General features: G+C 41.9%; 1 protein-coding gene across 1 annotated transcript in view; it reads right to left on the reverse strand.

Moving 5' to 3' along the window:
- The window catches only part of LOC133618865 (storkhead-box protein 2-like), a 77,667-nt gene extending 68,533 nt beyond the window's left edge, over positions 1-9,134 (reverse strand). Inside the window, exon 1 of the mRNA XM_061979637.2 lies at positions 8,248-9,134. Coding sequence (XP_061835621.1) covers positions 8,248-8,578 — 331 coding nt within the window. The 5' untranslated portion in view covers positions 8,579-9,134. The remainder of the gene's footprint in view (positions 1-8,247) is intronic.
- Positions 9,135-14,652: the final 5,518 nt, after the last annotated feature.

Here is a 14,652-nt window from a genome sequence, read left to right on the forward strand (position 1 = left end):
GAGAGGCATGATTTATCATCTAGAATAACCCCGACGAGCCGAAACGCGATGCAGCAGCAGCAGCAGCAGAACAATTGGCCAGCTCACAGTACAGCAGCATAAGCTATAGTTAGCGCTTTGTTAATAATGCACCGCTAAAAATAGTTTGTCTATGTAAGCGCTTATATGGTAAATATTCAGGTCACAATATGTAAACAGTAGAGGTGGGAATCTTTGGGCACATCACAATTCGATTACGATTCAGGAGCTACGATTTTTTTTTAAATCGATTTTTGATGCTTGTTTAAACTATGTATATTGATGCAGTTTTACATTTCTTTTCGTTTCACTAAATAAGCGTTTATCACTTGCCATTTAAAAAAAAAGTGCATTTGTAAAAAGAAACACGTAAATTAATTCACACATTTGTTAGGTTAATGGAAATGTTTGCAAAACTGGAACATAAATGCCCTAAAATATAGGAGCTGGTCGGATCTCTTGGTGAGGTGGCTCGCTGAAGTCAGCCACATTTTAGAACTGTCTGAATAGCTTTATTTACAATAAATAAATCGATTATTAAAGTTTGAAAATCGATTTTATAAACGTCCATGTCCAAATTGTGATGCATTTACGAAACGATTATTTTCCCCACCTATAGTAAACAGTATAGTTGGCGGGTTTTGGATGGTTAATCAGAGGTTTTTGTATATAGAGAGTCCCCATTGACTCAATTGGTAGCTGACGTTTTAAAAAAGAAAAACATATGGGGGTTATGTCTTTCAGACAGCACATCTCTTCCTAATGTTTGCATACTTCCAGCATGACTGATCTGCTAATATGGCCAGAGTGCAGAAGCGCTCTAACCGTGACGTCTTTCAAAGACATTCCGGGCGGAATATTCCAAATAGTCATCTGAAATTGTGGCATTTTGTGATGTTTAGATGGTATTTTCACCTACATTGCAGATTGGAAATACAATTGGATATGGTTTACTTTAAGTGCCGGGGACTCCATGCTGTTTGGATTTTATAATTTTTTATTAAACAAATCATCGAAGCAAAAAATTAAATTGATGCTTTTTTCTAAAATTGCACTTCAATAAATATTGAACATCTTGAAGTGCATATTTCCCCAGCTGGAATAACTAGGTCAGTTGGTTTGTTCTGTTGTCTTTTTTTTTATTGCCATCACTTTCCAACAAATTTAGCACACAAGCTCCTTAGTCCGTGTTGATGGTCTCATGTTGCTCATTCAGTTTGAGGCCGAAACATTCCCACACAGGGAGATTTGGCTTTGCAAACATCTTTTTTCGTCCTAATTTGTGTTACTTTGCAGTGCTTCTTATTAACGAGTCGCGACTAGTGAGGCCGTTTGTCCGTGCATCCTATATGTGTCAGTCAGCAGTCCCGCCTCCGCCCATCAAGACAAAGATTGTGGGTGACTGACAAGAGAGTTCACTTTGTTTTTTTAATTTTACGATTGAATAAATGCACTCAGATGCTGAAAGCGACGATAAGGATAAACTCTCTCGCACTCTGATTAAAAGCGACAGGCAAAGAAAACAAACACGGACATTGCAATTTATCAATGTCAACAAAGTTATCAAGTTCATTTTAATTTATTGTTCGATTATCATTTGGCCCAGGCCCAAGTGTGTGTATAAGGAACTTTTTAGGCGCATCCAACAATACTGTGATTGGAATAACTGTGTCTAATAACTAATATGAAATGTTTATAAGGTTGCATCCGTAATTGCAGGAGGGATTTTAGGCCATATCGGTAGTAATACTTTTTAACCAAGTGTAAATGTTACACAAGCACCATAGGTGCATAACTCCCTGCTTTCATTGCTTTATTAGTCAGAGAGAAGGAAATACCAAGCTTTGATTTCATCTACTACATAAAAAAATTGTTGAAAGATTATTTGTTGAAAAACGAGCCTTTAGTGGCAGAACTAGTTGTATTGTTACAGTTTACGTTATCTTCCCAGCACGAGTGTAAACATACGAGTACATGCCCGTGGTCGTGGGAAGAATAGCTCCTTTATTCATGTCACTGCTGCCTTTCTCCTTTTGGATTGGTAACTGGGACAGAAAACTTAACACACACACGCAAACACCTGCAGCAACATCATTACAAACTGAATACGCTTTTTTATAATTTCATTGAAATTTATATATACAGTACATACTACGCCCGATCACACCTGAAAACCAGAACTGACGCAATACGTTACCCCATATGTCAACAGCCAAAGAAGATGCCTAATATACACCCATCCATTTTCTACCGCTTGTCCCTCTCGTACATATTATTAATAATCAAAAAGAACCTATGATGATTTTCCTCTTCTTCTTTTTTTTTGCATATAAATGTTGTTACGAGGGATCTCTCGATCAACATTTTTGGCCTCCGATCCGAATCAGATTTTTTGGCCGATCCAATCCTTTGACAATGGATTATAGAACTGAAAATGTTTTATAGCAAGTAACTGAAGTAAACACAAAAACACATTTTTATAAAGCCAGGGATTTTCCTTAATACAATTGATTGTGGTGCACCGCCACAGCATTTTCATTGCCGCCACACCTTGAAAATAAGATTGTTGTTGTTTTAGGTGAAAACAAATTAAAGTCACACAAAGTCTGACGTTATTTTTAACAATAAATGCCAATCTAATGATAACAAAGATCACAACTCCAACAGGTTTTACCTCCCGTGCAAACACTATCGTCTCTGTGCTTCCCCAGACACACAACAACACTTCCTCGCTCTCCGCCAATACCCTTTCAGGCACGGACGTTATGTTTGTGATCATGGGGAAAAAAATCACATGTCAAATCAAAACCACACAAACATAAAACATTCAACCCTTTTTCGATTACGCATGCACCTCCTGGTACCCCAGCACCTCCAAAACCCTCAAATCTAGACTCCAAACATCCCAAAACAAGCTAGTCAGGTTACTTCTAGACCTCCACCCCAGATCACACCTCACTCCTACCCACTTCTCCAAAGTGCGTTGGCTCAGGGTGGAGGACAGGGTAAAACAACTTGCACTGAGCCTAGTCTATAAAATTCGCTACACCTCCCTGATACCGAAGTACATGTCAAACTACTTCCATAACGTAAATGACCGCCATAATCACAACACCAGGGGGAGCTCTACAAACCAGGTTTAACCCAGATTCCGATCTAACAAAGGTCTTAACTCATTCTCCTTCTATGCCACATCAATATGGAATGCACTCCCAACAGGTGTAAAAGAAAGTGCATCTCTATCCTCCTTCAAAACCGCACTAAAAGAACACCTCCAGTCAACTACAACCCTAGCCTAACCCCCGCCCCCTACCACATCCCACCTGCCCGGATTGTTAATAATCAAATGTAAATAATCAAATGTATATACTTGTTCTTATGCTTTCTGAGCTCACTATGTTCACTGCTTGCTGTACATATCCTACGACGTCAGACCTACACTGTTATAATGTCCATTTCTCAGATGATATAATTTTTGATGACTGAAGTGCTGATAGCAACCAAACCTAACCACCCGCCCCAACCCCCTCCACATTCCACCCCCCGTATTGTAAATAATGTAAATAATTCAATGTATATACTCTGATGATTAACTTGTGTGATGACTGTATTATGCTGATAGTATATATTTGTACCATGAATTGATTAACGTGGTTTAGTGGTCAATTGTACGGAATATGTACTGTACTGTGCAATCTACTAATAAAAGTTTCAATCAATCAAACCACCAGCAGGTTGTTACAGTATGAATGTATATATAGCCTGATATTTGCGCACAAGAGAGATATTAAGAGAGTGTCTTGAAGATTCTTCATCCAATGAAACTTGCCTCAAATCACAGCTTTCCTCAAATGCTTACAGTTACACCAGCAATAGTTTGCCTCTTGGGAGTTTTGGAGTGGGCAACCAAAGCAGAAATGTGCTTCTGGTAGGTTTAATCATACTTTAATCTTGGCGAGCTAGAAACCGATGCAAGAGTGACGGCTCCAGCAGACTGTCTCGCTTGCCGAACACGCACATTACAAAAACAAACACAAACTTCAATATGAACGCAAGAGCCGCATGAAACCGGGCGAAGAGCAACATGCGGCTCAGCAGCTGTAGGTGATGCTAGTGGGCCAGCAGCCCCAACTCGCCTCACAAAGAGTCAAAGAAAATTAATGAAGGACAAGATGATTTACCCCCTTCTTCACATTACACTAAAACACAAACACGTGCAGCTGCTGAAACCGATGAAAAGCGTGAATTATTTTGAAGAATATACATGGCGATTTATCGACGCTAGAAAACTTACCGACTTTATTTTCATTTATCAGCAGTTAAGTGACTTACGAATATCGGCCCAGGCCTAGCTGCAAAGAGGAATGGGCGAAACTGCCCAAAGAAAAGTGTGCCATGTTGTGGCATCGTATTCATAAAAACTTGAGGCTGTAATTGCTGCCAAAGGTGCAGCAACAAAGTATTGAGCAAAGGCTGTGAATACTTATTTACTACATACATACTACATGTATACATACTACATGTGATTTTTTTGTTTAAGTTTTTTATATTTAATACATTTGAAAAATAAAATAAAAAGTTTTACATTGTCATCATGGGGTATTGTCTGTAGAATTTTTCAGGAGAAAAATGTATTAATTCCATTTTGGAATATGGCTGTAACATAACAAAATGGGGGGAAAGGTGATGCGCTGTGAATACTTTCCGGATGCTGTATACCAACAGGTAAGAATAGTTGGTTAAAGGGGTCATATCATGATTTCTGTTTACATTTAAAACACTTCCTTGCGGTCTACATAAAATGTCATGGTGGTTCTTTGGTCAAAATGTTGCATGCATTATATTTTCCAGACTGTTTTTGAGCTGCTTTCTTTGTTTCTTCAGGATGTGCCGCTTTGTGGGCAGTCTTATTTACGTGCCTCCACTTCGACTGCATCTTCTCCCTGCCCCACTTTGTTGTAATTTTTAGTGCTTCCATATGGAGTCTACTGACATATATAAGTTAGAACTATACGCTTCTTTGTATTAGAAACGGGAACAGAGAGGATGCATGTGCATGTACGAGCCAGTCTACCCCACAACAAGAGAACAGAGAAAAAGAAGGAGCTTATTAATTACAACGTCGGACTAAAATGGCGCACGCGTGCAAGACACTGTGTACATTTCTACCATATATGGATGATCCGCTGATGGTTTTCCCAATTTGTAGGAAGGTACACAGATCATCTTTGTTCAGCAGGAGTCACATTGTCGTTTTAAAAAAAGTGTCATTAAATAGTGGTCCAACTTTTGTTTCAGAAATGAAAATAGAAAAAATTGGCCCAAAATTTGTGTTTTGATTTGCATTTAAGAATTGGAAATAGAATAAACGAAAGGAGATCTTGCCCCAAGTGGAGGAATTCAAGTACCTCAGAGTGTTGTTCACAAGTGAAGGAAGAGTGGATCGTGATATCGCCTAGCGGATCGGTGCGGCGTCTTCAGTAATGCGGACGCTGTATCGATCCGTTGTGGTGAAGAAGGAGCTGAGCCGGAAGGCAAAGCTCTCAATTTACCGGTCGATCTACGTTCCCATCCTCACCTATGGTCATGAGCTTTGGGTTATGACCAAAAGGACAAGATCACAGGTACAAGCGGCCTAAATGAGTTTCCTCCGCCGGGTGGCGGGGCTCTCCCTTAGAGATAGGGTGAGAAGCTCTGTCATCCGGGAGGAGCTCAAAGTTAAGCCGCTGCTTTTCCACATCGAGAGGAGCCAGATGAGGTGGTTCAGGCATCTGGTCAGGATGCCACCCGAACGCCTCCCTAGGGAAGTGTTTCGGGCACGTCCGACCGGTAGGAGGCCACAGGGAAGACCCAGGACACGTTGGGAAGACTATCTCTCCCGGCTGGCCTGGAAACGCCTCGGGATAACCCGGGAAGAGCTGGACGAAGTGGCTGGGGAGAGGGAAGTCTGGGCTTCCCTGCTTAGGCTGCTGCCCCCGCGACCCGATCTTGGATAAGCGGAAGAAGATGGATGGATGGATGGATGGATGGATGAACGGAAGGTACACGGATAATTTTGGATGAAAGTTTTATTTTATTTTAGTGTTTATCTGGAAAAATGTAAATCCATAAAAGGAAAACAGCACAAAATCCAATTTTATGGCAATATTTTAATGAAAATCAACCCCTTTTTGTTTGTTTTCAAATCTGCCATATACTGTATAATAAAAATCGAAAAACGGCCCTAATTTTATTTTTTGATTTGCATTTCAGAATTGGAAATAGAATGAACGGAAGGTACACGGACCATTAAGCATAATCAAAAATAGAATGTGAATTGGAAAAATCCTATCTGGTGCGTGTACCTTCCGTTCATTCTATTTCCAATTCTGAAACGCAAATCAAAAAACAAAGTTAGGGCTGTCTTTCGATTTTTATTATATATGGCAGATTTGAAAACAAACAAAAAAGGGTTGATTTTGGTGGTAGCAGGGGTGTATATTGTAGCGTCCCGGAAGAGTTAGTGCTGCAAGGGGTTCTGGGTAATTGTTCTGTTGTGTTTATGTTGTGTTACGGTGCGGATGTTCTCCCAAAATGTGTTTGTCATTCTTGTTTGGTGTGGGTTTACAGTGTGGCGCATATTTGTAACAGTGTTAAACTTGTTTATACTGCCACCCGCAGTGTGACCTGTATGGCTGTTGATCAAGTATGCTTTGCATTCGTTTATGTGTGTGTAAAAGCCAAATATATTATGTGACTGGGCCGGCACGCTGTTTGTATGGAGGAAAAGCGGACGTGACGATAGGTTGTAGAGGACGCTAAAGGCAGTGCCTTTAAGGCACGCCCCCAATATTGTTGTCCGGGTGGAAATTGGGAGAAATTCGGGAGAATGGTTGCCCCGGGAGATTTTCGGGAGGGGCACTGAAATTCGGGAGTCTCCCGGGAAAATCGGGAGGGTTGGCAAGTATGGTACCTACACTCTGTCCTCCTCCTGTCTAGGCCTGCTGTGTGTGTGTGTGTGTGTGTGTGTGTGTGTGTGTGTGTGTGTGTGTGTGTGTGTGTGTGTGTGTGTGTGTGTGTGTGTGTGTGTGTGTGTGTGTGTGTTACACAGAACATCAATTTCCACACTTCTATTAGCCCCCGGTCCAGTGGACCCGGACATCTTATATGTAATATGTAATAGAAATGTGTAGGGGGGGTGTATGGTGTGCGGTCATTAAATATGTATTCTGATATATGTTCTTCACAGAAAATGAGCCAGTCAGTGAGTCTCAGTTTGAAAAATTAATTACCGTATTTTCCGCACTATAAGGCGCACCTAAAAACCTCCAATTTCTTAAAAAGCCGACATTGCGCCTTATAATCCGGTGTGCCTTCTATATGGACCAATATTGAGCCACAACAGGTCTCGCAACTACGGTAACTACGCCGACTTAATTTCCCCCCTTCTACGGCTGCTTACCGTAGAAGAAGAAGAGCTTCTTCTTCTACGGGGGAAAATGAAGTCATCGGCTGCTTACCGTAGAAGAAGAACTTCTTCTCCATACAAGAAGAACTTCTTCTTCTACGGGGGAAAATGAAGTCGGCGGCTGCGAGACCTAAACTTTATGTAAAGACCCAAAAAAGGCCCCTTATTAAGAGACACGCTTTCGACCCAGAGTTTAAACTCAAGGTGATCAGTCACGCAGTAGAACACGGGAATAGAGCAGCAGCGAGAGAATTTAACATTAACGAATCAATGGTGCGGAACTGGAGGAAGCAACATGATGACCTGCGCCAAGTAAAGAAGGCTAAACAGAGTTTCCGAGGGAACAAAGCGAGATGGCTACAGTTGGAGGACAAACTGGAACAGTGGGTTGTTGAGCAGAGAGCAGCAAGTACAAGTGTCAGTGCACTCACTATTTGTTTTGTTGACATTCCCTTTAGAGCAGCTCTATCTAATGGATGCATAACGTAACCCCAGCCTCTACTGAAGTGTCTATTCTATGCGCCTTATAATGCGGTTTTAAAATAGGCCATTCATTGAAGGTGCGCATTATAATCCGGTGCGCCTTATAGTGCGGAAAATACGGTAATTGTATCATTTTTCTTTTAATAAATAATTAAAACGGGTCTCACAGACCCAAACATCACACAAGGGTAGGTTTAATCATAAGTGATTTTCCCAGCACTACAAATAACCGAAAAGTAGCTTTTTAGTCCAGAGAGGTGTAAAAATGGACAACATTGCCATCACACAACAAGCCTTACCCAGATATTTGATACTGAATCCTCTGGGCGGGTTGAGGGATCTCCGCATCCATCCCTCCCTCAACACCTCCAGGTGGTCCTCTTTGCCCTGTATGAGCAGCACATGCTCGTCTATCCATCCCAGGAAGAAAGTCTCAGACACCGCCTCGGTAATCCGTTGGTTCCATACGTGATGCTGAGTGTTTTCAGCTTTGAAGTCAGCAAATATCTCGTAACCAGTGTGGTGCCTCGGCAGCTCGTCGCTCTCCGATACCCCGGCCGCCCCCACCGCCTCGACCCTGGACAGCACTATGGCCAGCGAGTGGGGGGCGATTTGAAGGAACGACTCCATGTTCGCCGAGCGAGTGTTCTCATTGCATTTAGCGGTGTCCTACGGCATCGAGCTCAGCGGGCAAGAAGAAGTCCATGTTTGCTAGCGGGGGGTGTAGCTAACAGCTAGCATGCACGGTAGCCGCATTGCCCACAAGCCCTTTAGCGTCGAGCTAGCAGGCTAGCTCCCGTTATCTTCCTCCAGCCTCACGCCAAACCCGCCCGTCCTCTTCACACGTGACTTTTCTAACATTAAGTGGGTGGAGTAGTTACTAAAAAGTGATGTCAAAAACAATCCGCCTGAACTACGAGTTGACATTCGTGATTCTCGGTATAAAAACAGGTCGTTACAACAGGAGCGCAGCTAGCCGGATGCTAACGCAGCATCAGACAGATGCACCCCCTCCTTTTTCTCGTTGCCAGGCAGCGTCAAGTCTTGCGGGACGCCGGTGCTCTTTTTCCCCTTTGCCATGCGAAGGTGAGAAGCTTTTCTCCGGGTGAATAAATCCTCCTTGGTGCCTGCTATGAGTCTTGGACGGACAAGGACAAGGTTGAGGTGTGTGGGTCTTCATCCAGGTAATACTAGGGGCGGGCGGATACAGAGAGCCATAATATCGATACCAATGATAGTAGCAGTATTGGACCGATCGATATCGATATTTTTCGATTATCTTCTATGTGCATGTATGAAGTTGGGGTTCACGTTAATCAATTCATGGTATAAATACATGTTCCATTCATTTGTGCTTCGTTTGTATGGAAGAAGAATTGTCTCACATCAACTTATATATGTATGTATGTATATATATATATATATTTATATATATATATATATATATATATTTCATTTGTGCTTCATTTGTATGGAAGAAGAATTGTCTCACATCAACTTATATATGTATGTATATATATATATATATATATATATATATATATATATATATATATATATATATATATATATATATATATATCTTATATATATATATATATATATATATATATGATATTAATACATATGCATATATTAGTAAAAATATAATATAATAAAAATAAAAATATTATACAAATAAATAATTTGTATAAATAAACGTTATAAATAAATATATTTATAATTATATTTATAAATATTTATTTATAAATATATTTGTAATAAATATATTATAAATAAATATATTTGTAAATATATTTTTGAGATTTGAAATCCGCCCGAATGCAGCTGAGATAGGCTCCAGCACCCCCCGCGACCCCAAAAGGGACAAGTGGTAGAAAAAACGATGGATGGATGGATGGAAAATATATACAAATAAAATGTATAAATATAAAAATGTGACAGGCAGCACAGTGGAACAGGGGTTAGTGCATGTGCCTTACAATACGAAGGTCCTGAGTAGTCCTGGGTTCAATCCCGGGCTCTGGATCTTTCTGTGTGGAGTTTGCATGTTTTCCCCGTGACTGCGTGGGTTCCCTCCGGGTACTCCGGATTCCTCCCACCTCCAAAGACATGCACCTGGGGATTGGTTGATTGGCAACACTAAATCGGCCCTCGTCTGTGAATGTGAGTGTGAATGTTGTCTGTCTATCTGTGTTGGCCCTGTGATAAGGTGGCGACTTGTCCAGGATGTACCTCGCCTTCCGCCCGATTGTAGCTGAGATAGGCTCCAGCGCCCCCCGCGACCCCGTAGGGAATAAGCGGTAGAAAATGGATGGATGGATAAAAATGTGACATACAAATAAATCAAGAATTTGTATAAATAAACAGGTATTTGTAAAAATATTTTTGAGATTTGAATAAGAGACAAGCGGTAGAAAATGGATGGATGGATGGATGGATGGAATATAAATATGCTTGATTTTGTATTTGTATTGAATTTGCATATGTGGATCGCTTTTTTGCTTTTGTGTCGATGAGACATTCCTACCACAAACCAGTTGCACAAATAAATGTGACCTACACACTCCTCTGAACAACCAGCAGAGGGCACTGCAGCCAGAGTGGTCTGGGTCACAGACATGGTCAGACACTGGCGAGCCAATCAGAGGCACACTAGGGAGGGTCATATTACGTCATGACTTTTGGGATGATTTGACACACATTGCACTGATAAGAGATCAGTATCAACAAGGGGACAAGGTCATTAAACGGCATTGATACAATAAAATAAGCAGCTAGCACGGTCTTTCAGATTAACTGGATGAATTAGCATTAGCTAATACAACACCAACGTTAGCTAGCTCAGGCCCGTTGTGCGTTCTCTCTGTAATGACGTGGATTGTTTTTGTGCAGAAAACTCCGGGCATTTTGCATACAATGCATATAATTATCTGTGACCCAGACCGCTCTGGCTGCAGTGCCCTCTGCTGGTTGTTCAGGGGAGTGTGTAGGTCACATTTATTTGTGCATCTGGTTTGTGGTAGGAATGTCTCATCGACACAAAAGCAAACAAGCGATCCACATATGCAAATTCAATACAAATACAAATACAAAATCAAGCATATTTATATTGAAATCTCAAAAATATATTTCCAAATACACATTTATTTATACAAATTCCTGATTTATTTGTATGTCACATTTTTATATTTATAAATTGTATTGGTATATATTTTCAAATCTCAAAAATATATTTACAAATACGCGTTTTTTATTCAAATTATTTATTTATTTGTATACCACATTTGTATTTGTATTTGTACATTTATTAATATATGCATATGTATTAATATCATATTGATACATATATGTTGATGTGAGACAAGTCTACTTCCATACGTTTGTGCTGGAAAAAAATGTGGGTCTATTGTAATTTTATTAACGAATTATGATTCATAACCAGCCCCCGCCCCCCTCTAAAATTGTATCTTATTGACATTAAATAAAAGTTAAGTTAAAGTTAAAGTACCACTGATAGTCACACACTCACTAGGTGTGGTGGAATTACCCTCTGCATTTGACCCATCCCCTTGTTCCAACCCCTGGGAGGTGAGGGGAGCAGTGAGCAGCAGCGGTGGCCACGCTCAGGAATCATTTTGCTGATTTTACCCCCAATTCCAACCCTTGATGCTGAGTGCCAAGCAGGGAGGTAATATAGTCTTTGGTATGACAAAAAAGAAAGAAATATAGATCAACATACAACAAATAATCATTTTATTACCATTGTTTTAGTTTGCAACAGAAAATATTTGATGTGCATCAATTTTCCTGAAATAAAATAAAAATAAAAATCTTTATTTATACTACAAACATTTTTTTGCCCCCAATAGTCTGGAACAAGGGTGCCCATTAGGTCGATCGTGAGCTACCGGGAGATCGCGGAAGGTGTGTCAGTCAATCGGCAGCCAGGCATTGAAAAAATAGTCCTTAAAATTAGCGATCATCAATCTTCACTATGACGTCACTTTTGTCACTTGATTGACATTTATGGCACCCAAAGATCTTGTGAGATGTCGATGGCTGCTGCGAGCTCAGTATTGAGAAAAAAAAACGACTGACAGGAAGGCGAGAAACAATTTTTATTTCAACAGACTTTCGCACCATACCCGCTGTCAAAAGCCTTGGTGTTGTGGTGGTTTGTGCAGCCCTTTGAGGCACTTGTGATTAAGGGCTATTCCCCATTGCATGGCAATGTGATTGGGTACAAATGAGCAGTTTTGTGTTTACCAACAGAGAATGTTACGCCACACTTATTTGTTACTGCTAGGCCCGACAAGGTATTTAGATCATAATCAAAATCAGAGACGTTTTTTACTAAAGGCGAACAATTTGGGCCCCATTGGTTTGGGGGCACAAAGCAAAACAAAGTTTTTTTTTAAATGTTATCATAGATAGATAGATATACCGGTAATTATAATGATGATTACAGTCTGCACTCAATACCAGGGGTCCCCAAATGTTTCACCCATGGGCCACATTGGGTTAATAACATGTGGCTGGGGGCCAGGCTATACAGTATATGTATATATATACACACACACACACACACACACACACACACACACACATATATATATATATATATATATATATATATATATATATATATATATATATATATATATATGTATACAGTATATATATATATCAGTGACGTGCGGTCACTAGAGGCAGGTGAGGCGGGGCCTCATCTGCCATCATGGAAAGAAAAAAATGTAAAAAGAAAACATTTGTATTAAATTGTTATATGTATCCAGTGATTATACTATAAAATTATTTTCCGTTTAACTTCACCAGTTTTAGATTATTTTTATTCAAAATCGCTGAATTTTCACATTTGCCGTTCAAATACTGAGAAGAGACGGTGCGGTGATCAGCAGCCAGTTGAGGCACGTCACTCAATTGTGCCTCACCATGGATTGTGGACTCGACTAACTGCTGGCCTGCTGTGCAGTGAGACCGTATTGCTATATGAATTATATTATACATTTCCATAGTTTAGTTAGCTGAGGTATATAATGTACAGTGTATTTTGTCAACAACTGTATGTGTGTAAAGTATTTCTTGTGCTGAGCAATCATAAAACTGCTGCGAAGACGCACTGGCTGAGGCTCGCGTAACCCCGCCTCCTGGTGCCGGTTATTGCACCTCCGCCGCAGACTGCACCCCCCCGACGGGAGCGCCACACCAACTAAAGCCCACACCCAAACCCTCCACGTGCAAGACCGAATCCACCCAAAAAAAGTCACTTAACAAGAAGCCAAAAAGTGCAAAAACAACATTGCTCGCGCCGGAGGAGCCGTGAACGACTGCAGGGACACAACATTAGGTACACCTGCAGACTGCAGCACGGATTTCATATTTCATTCATTCACAACTCCTCCAACACCAACACCACTGTTCCCGCACTTATAAGTAAAGGTAAGACCATAATAACGTTTTTTTTATTAAATGTGCTTTTTTGTGTGATACAGTTTGTATGTGTAAAGTTAAAGTTAAGTTAAAGTACCAATGATTGTCACACACACACTAGGTGTGGTGAAATGTGTCCTCTGCATTTGACCCATCCCTTGATCACCCCCTGGGATGTGAGGGGAGCAGTGGGCAGCAGCGGCGCCGGGCCTGGAAATAATTATTGGTGATTTAACCTCCAATTCCAACCCTTGATGCTGAGTGCCAAGCAGGGAAGAATGCTGGTATGAGCTTTTAAACATAACCCGTTAACTGCTGCCAATCAAATGGTGAATAAGATACTCTTGGGTTCATATGTTTGTAAATCTGACTGTGATGAAGTCAGTGCCTCACCAGTCATGAACCTCACCGCACGTCACTGATATATATATATTAGAGATGCGCGGATAGGCAATTATTTCATCCGCAACCGCATCAGAAAGTGGTCAACCATCCGCAATCCACCCGATCTAACATTTGATCAGAACCGCATCCGCCCGCATCCGCCCGTTGTTATATATCTAATATAGACGATGCAAGGCATTAGTGAGGTTATAAAGCTTTTGCCTGTTAAAGAAAGGAGACTGATCCAATGCAGCACAGACATCCGCGTGCCACGCTGTCACGACCCAGACGCACACCAGTGCGCAATCATATGGGAGCCGCGCTGAGCGCACCTCCAAGCGCGTCTCGCTGCAGGCGACGGCCGGGTATATGGGCCCGACGCTCCAGCGCCATCCATTTTCAGGGCTAGTTGATTCGGCAGGTGGGTTGTTACACACTCCTTAGCGGGTTCCAACTTCCATGGCCACCGTCCTAGCTGCTGTCTATATCAACCAGGGTGAGCCCCACCCCTTTCGTGAGCGCACTGCGCGCGGAGTGACCCCTGTTACGCGCCCCCGGCAACAGGGGTGGCGGGCAGGTAAGCTGCGCGGGCGGAGCGCGTGGAGTGACCCCTGTTATGAGCCCCCGGCCACGGGGGTGGCGGGCAGGTAAGCTGCTTACCTGCTGCGCGTGACGCCGGCCGCGGCGAAGGCGGACGAGGCGGGGTGTCGGTGCGGTGGGCGGGGTGGTGACCCTGGACGTGCGTCGGGCCCTTCTCGCGGATCGCCTCAGCTACGGCTCCCGGTGGGGCCCTCTCGGGGGAAGGGGCCTCGGTCCCGGACCCCGGCGAGGCGTCCCTTCTCCGCTCCGTAAAAGTGTCCATCTCT

The sequence above is a fragment of the Nerophis lumbriciformis genome, linkage group LG19, assembly GCF_033978685.3.
Source record: "Nerophis lumbriciformis linkage group LG19, RoL_Nlum_v2.1, whole genome shotgun sequence".
In the NCBI taxonomy this organism is placed as follows: domain Eukaryota; kingdom Metazoa; phylum Chordata; class Actinopteri; order Syngnathiformes; family Syngnathidae; genus Nerophis; species Nerophis lumbriciformis.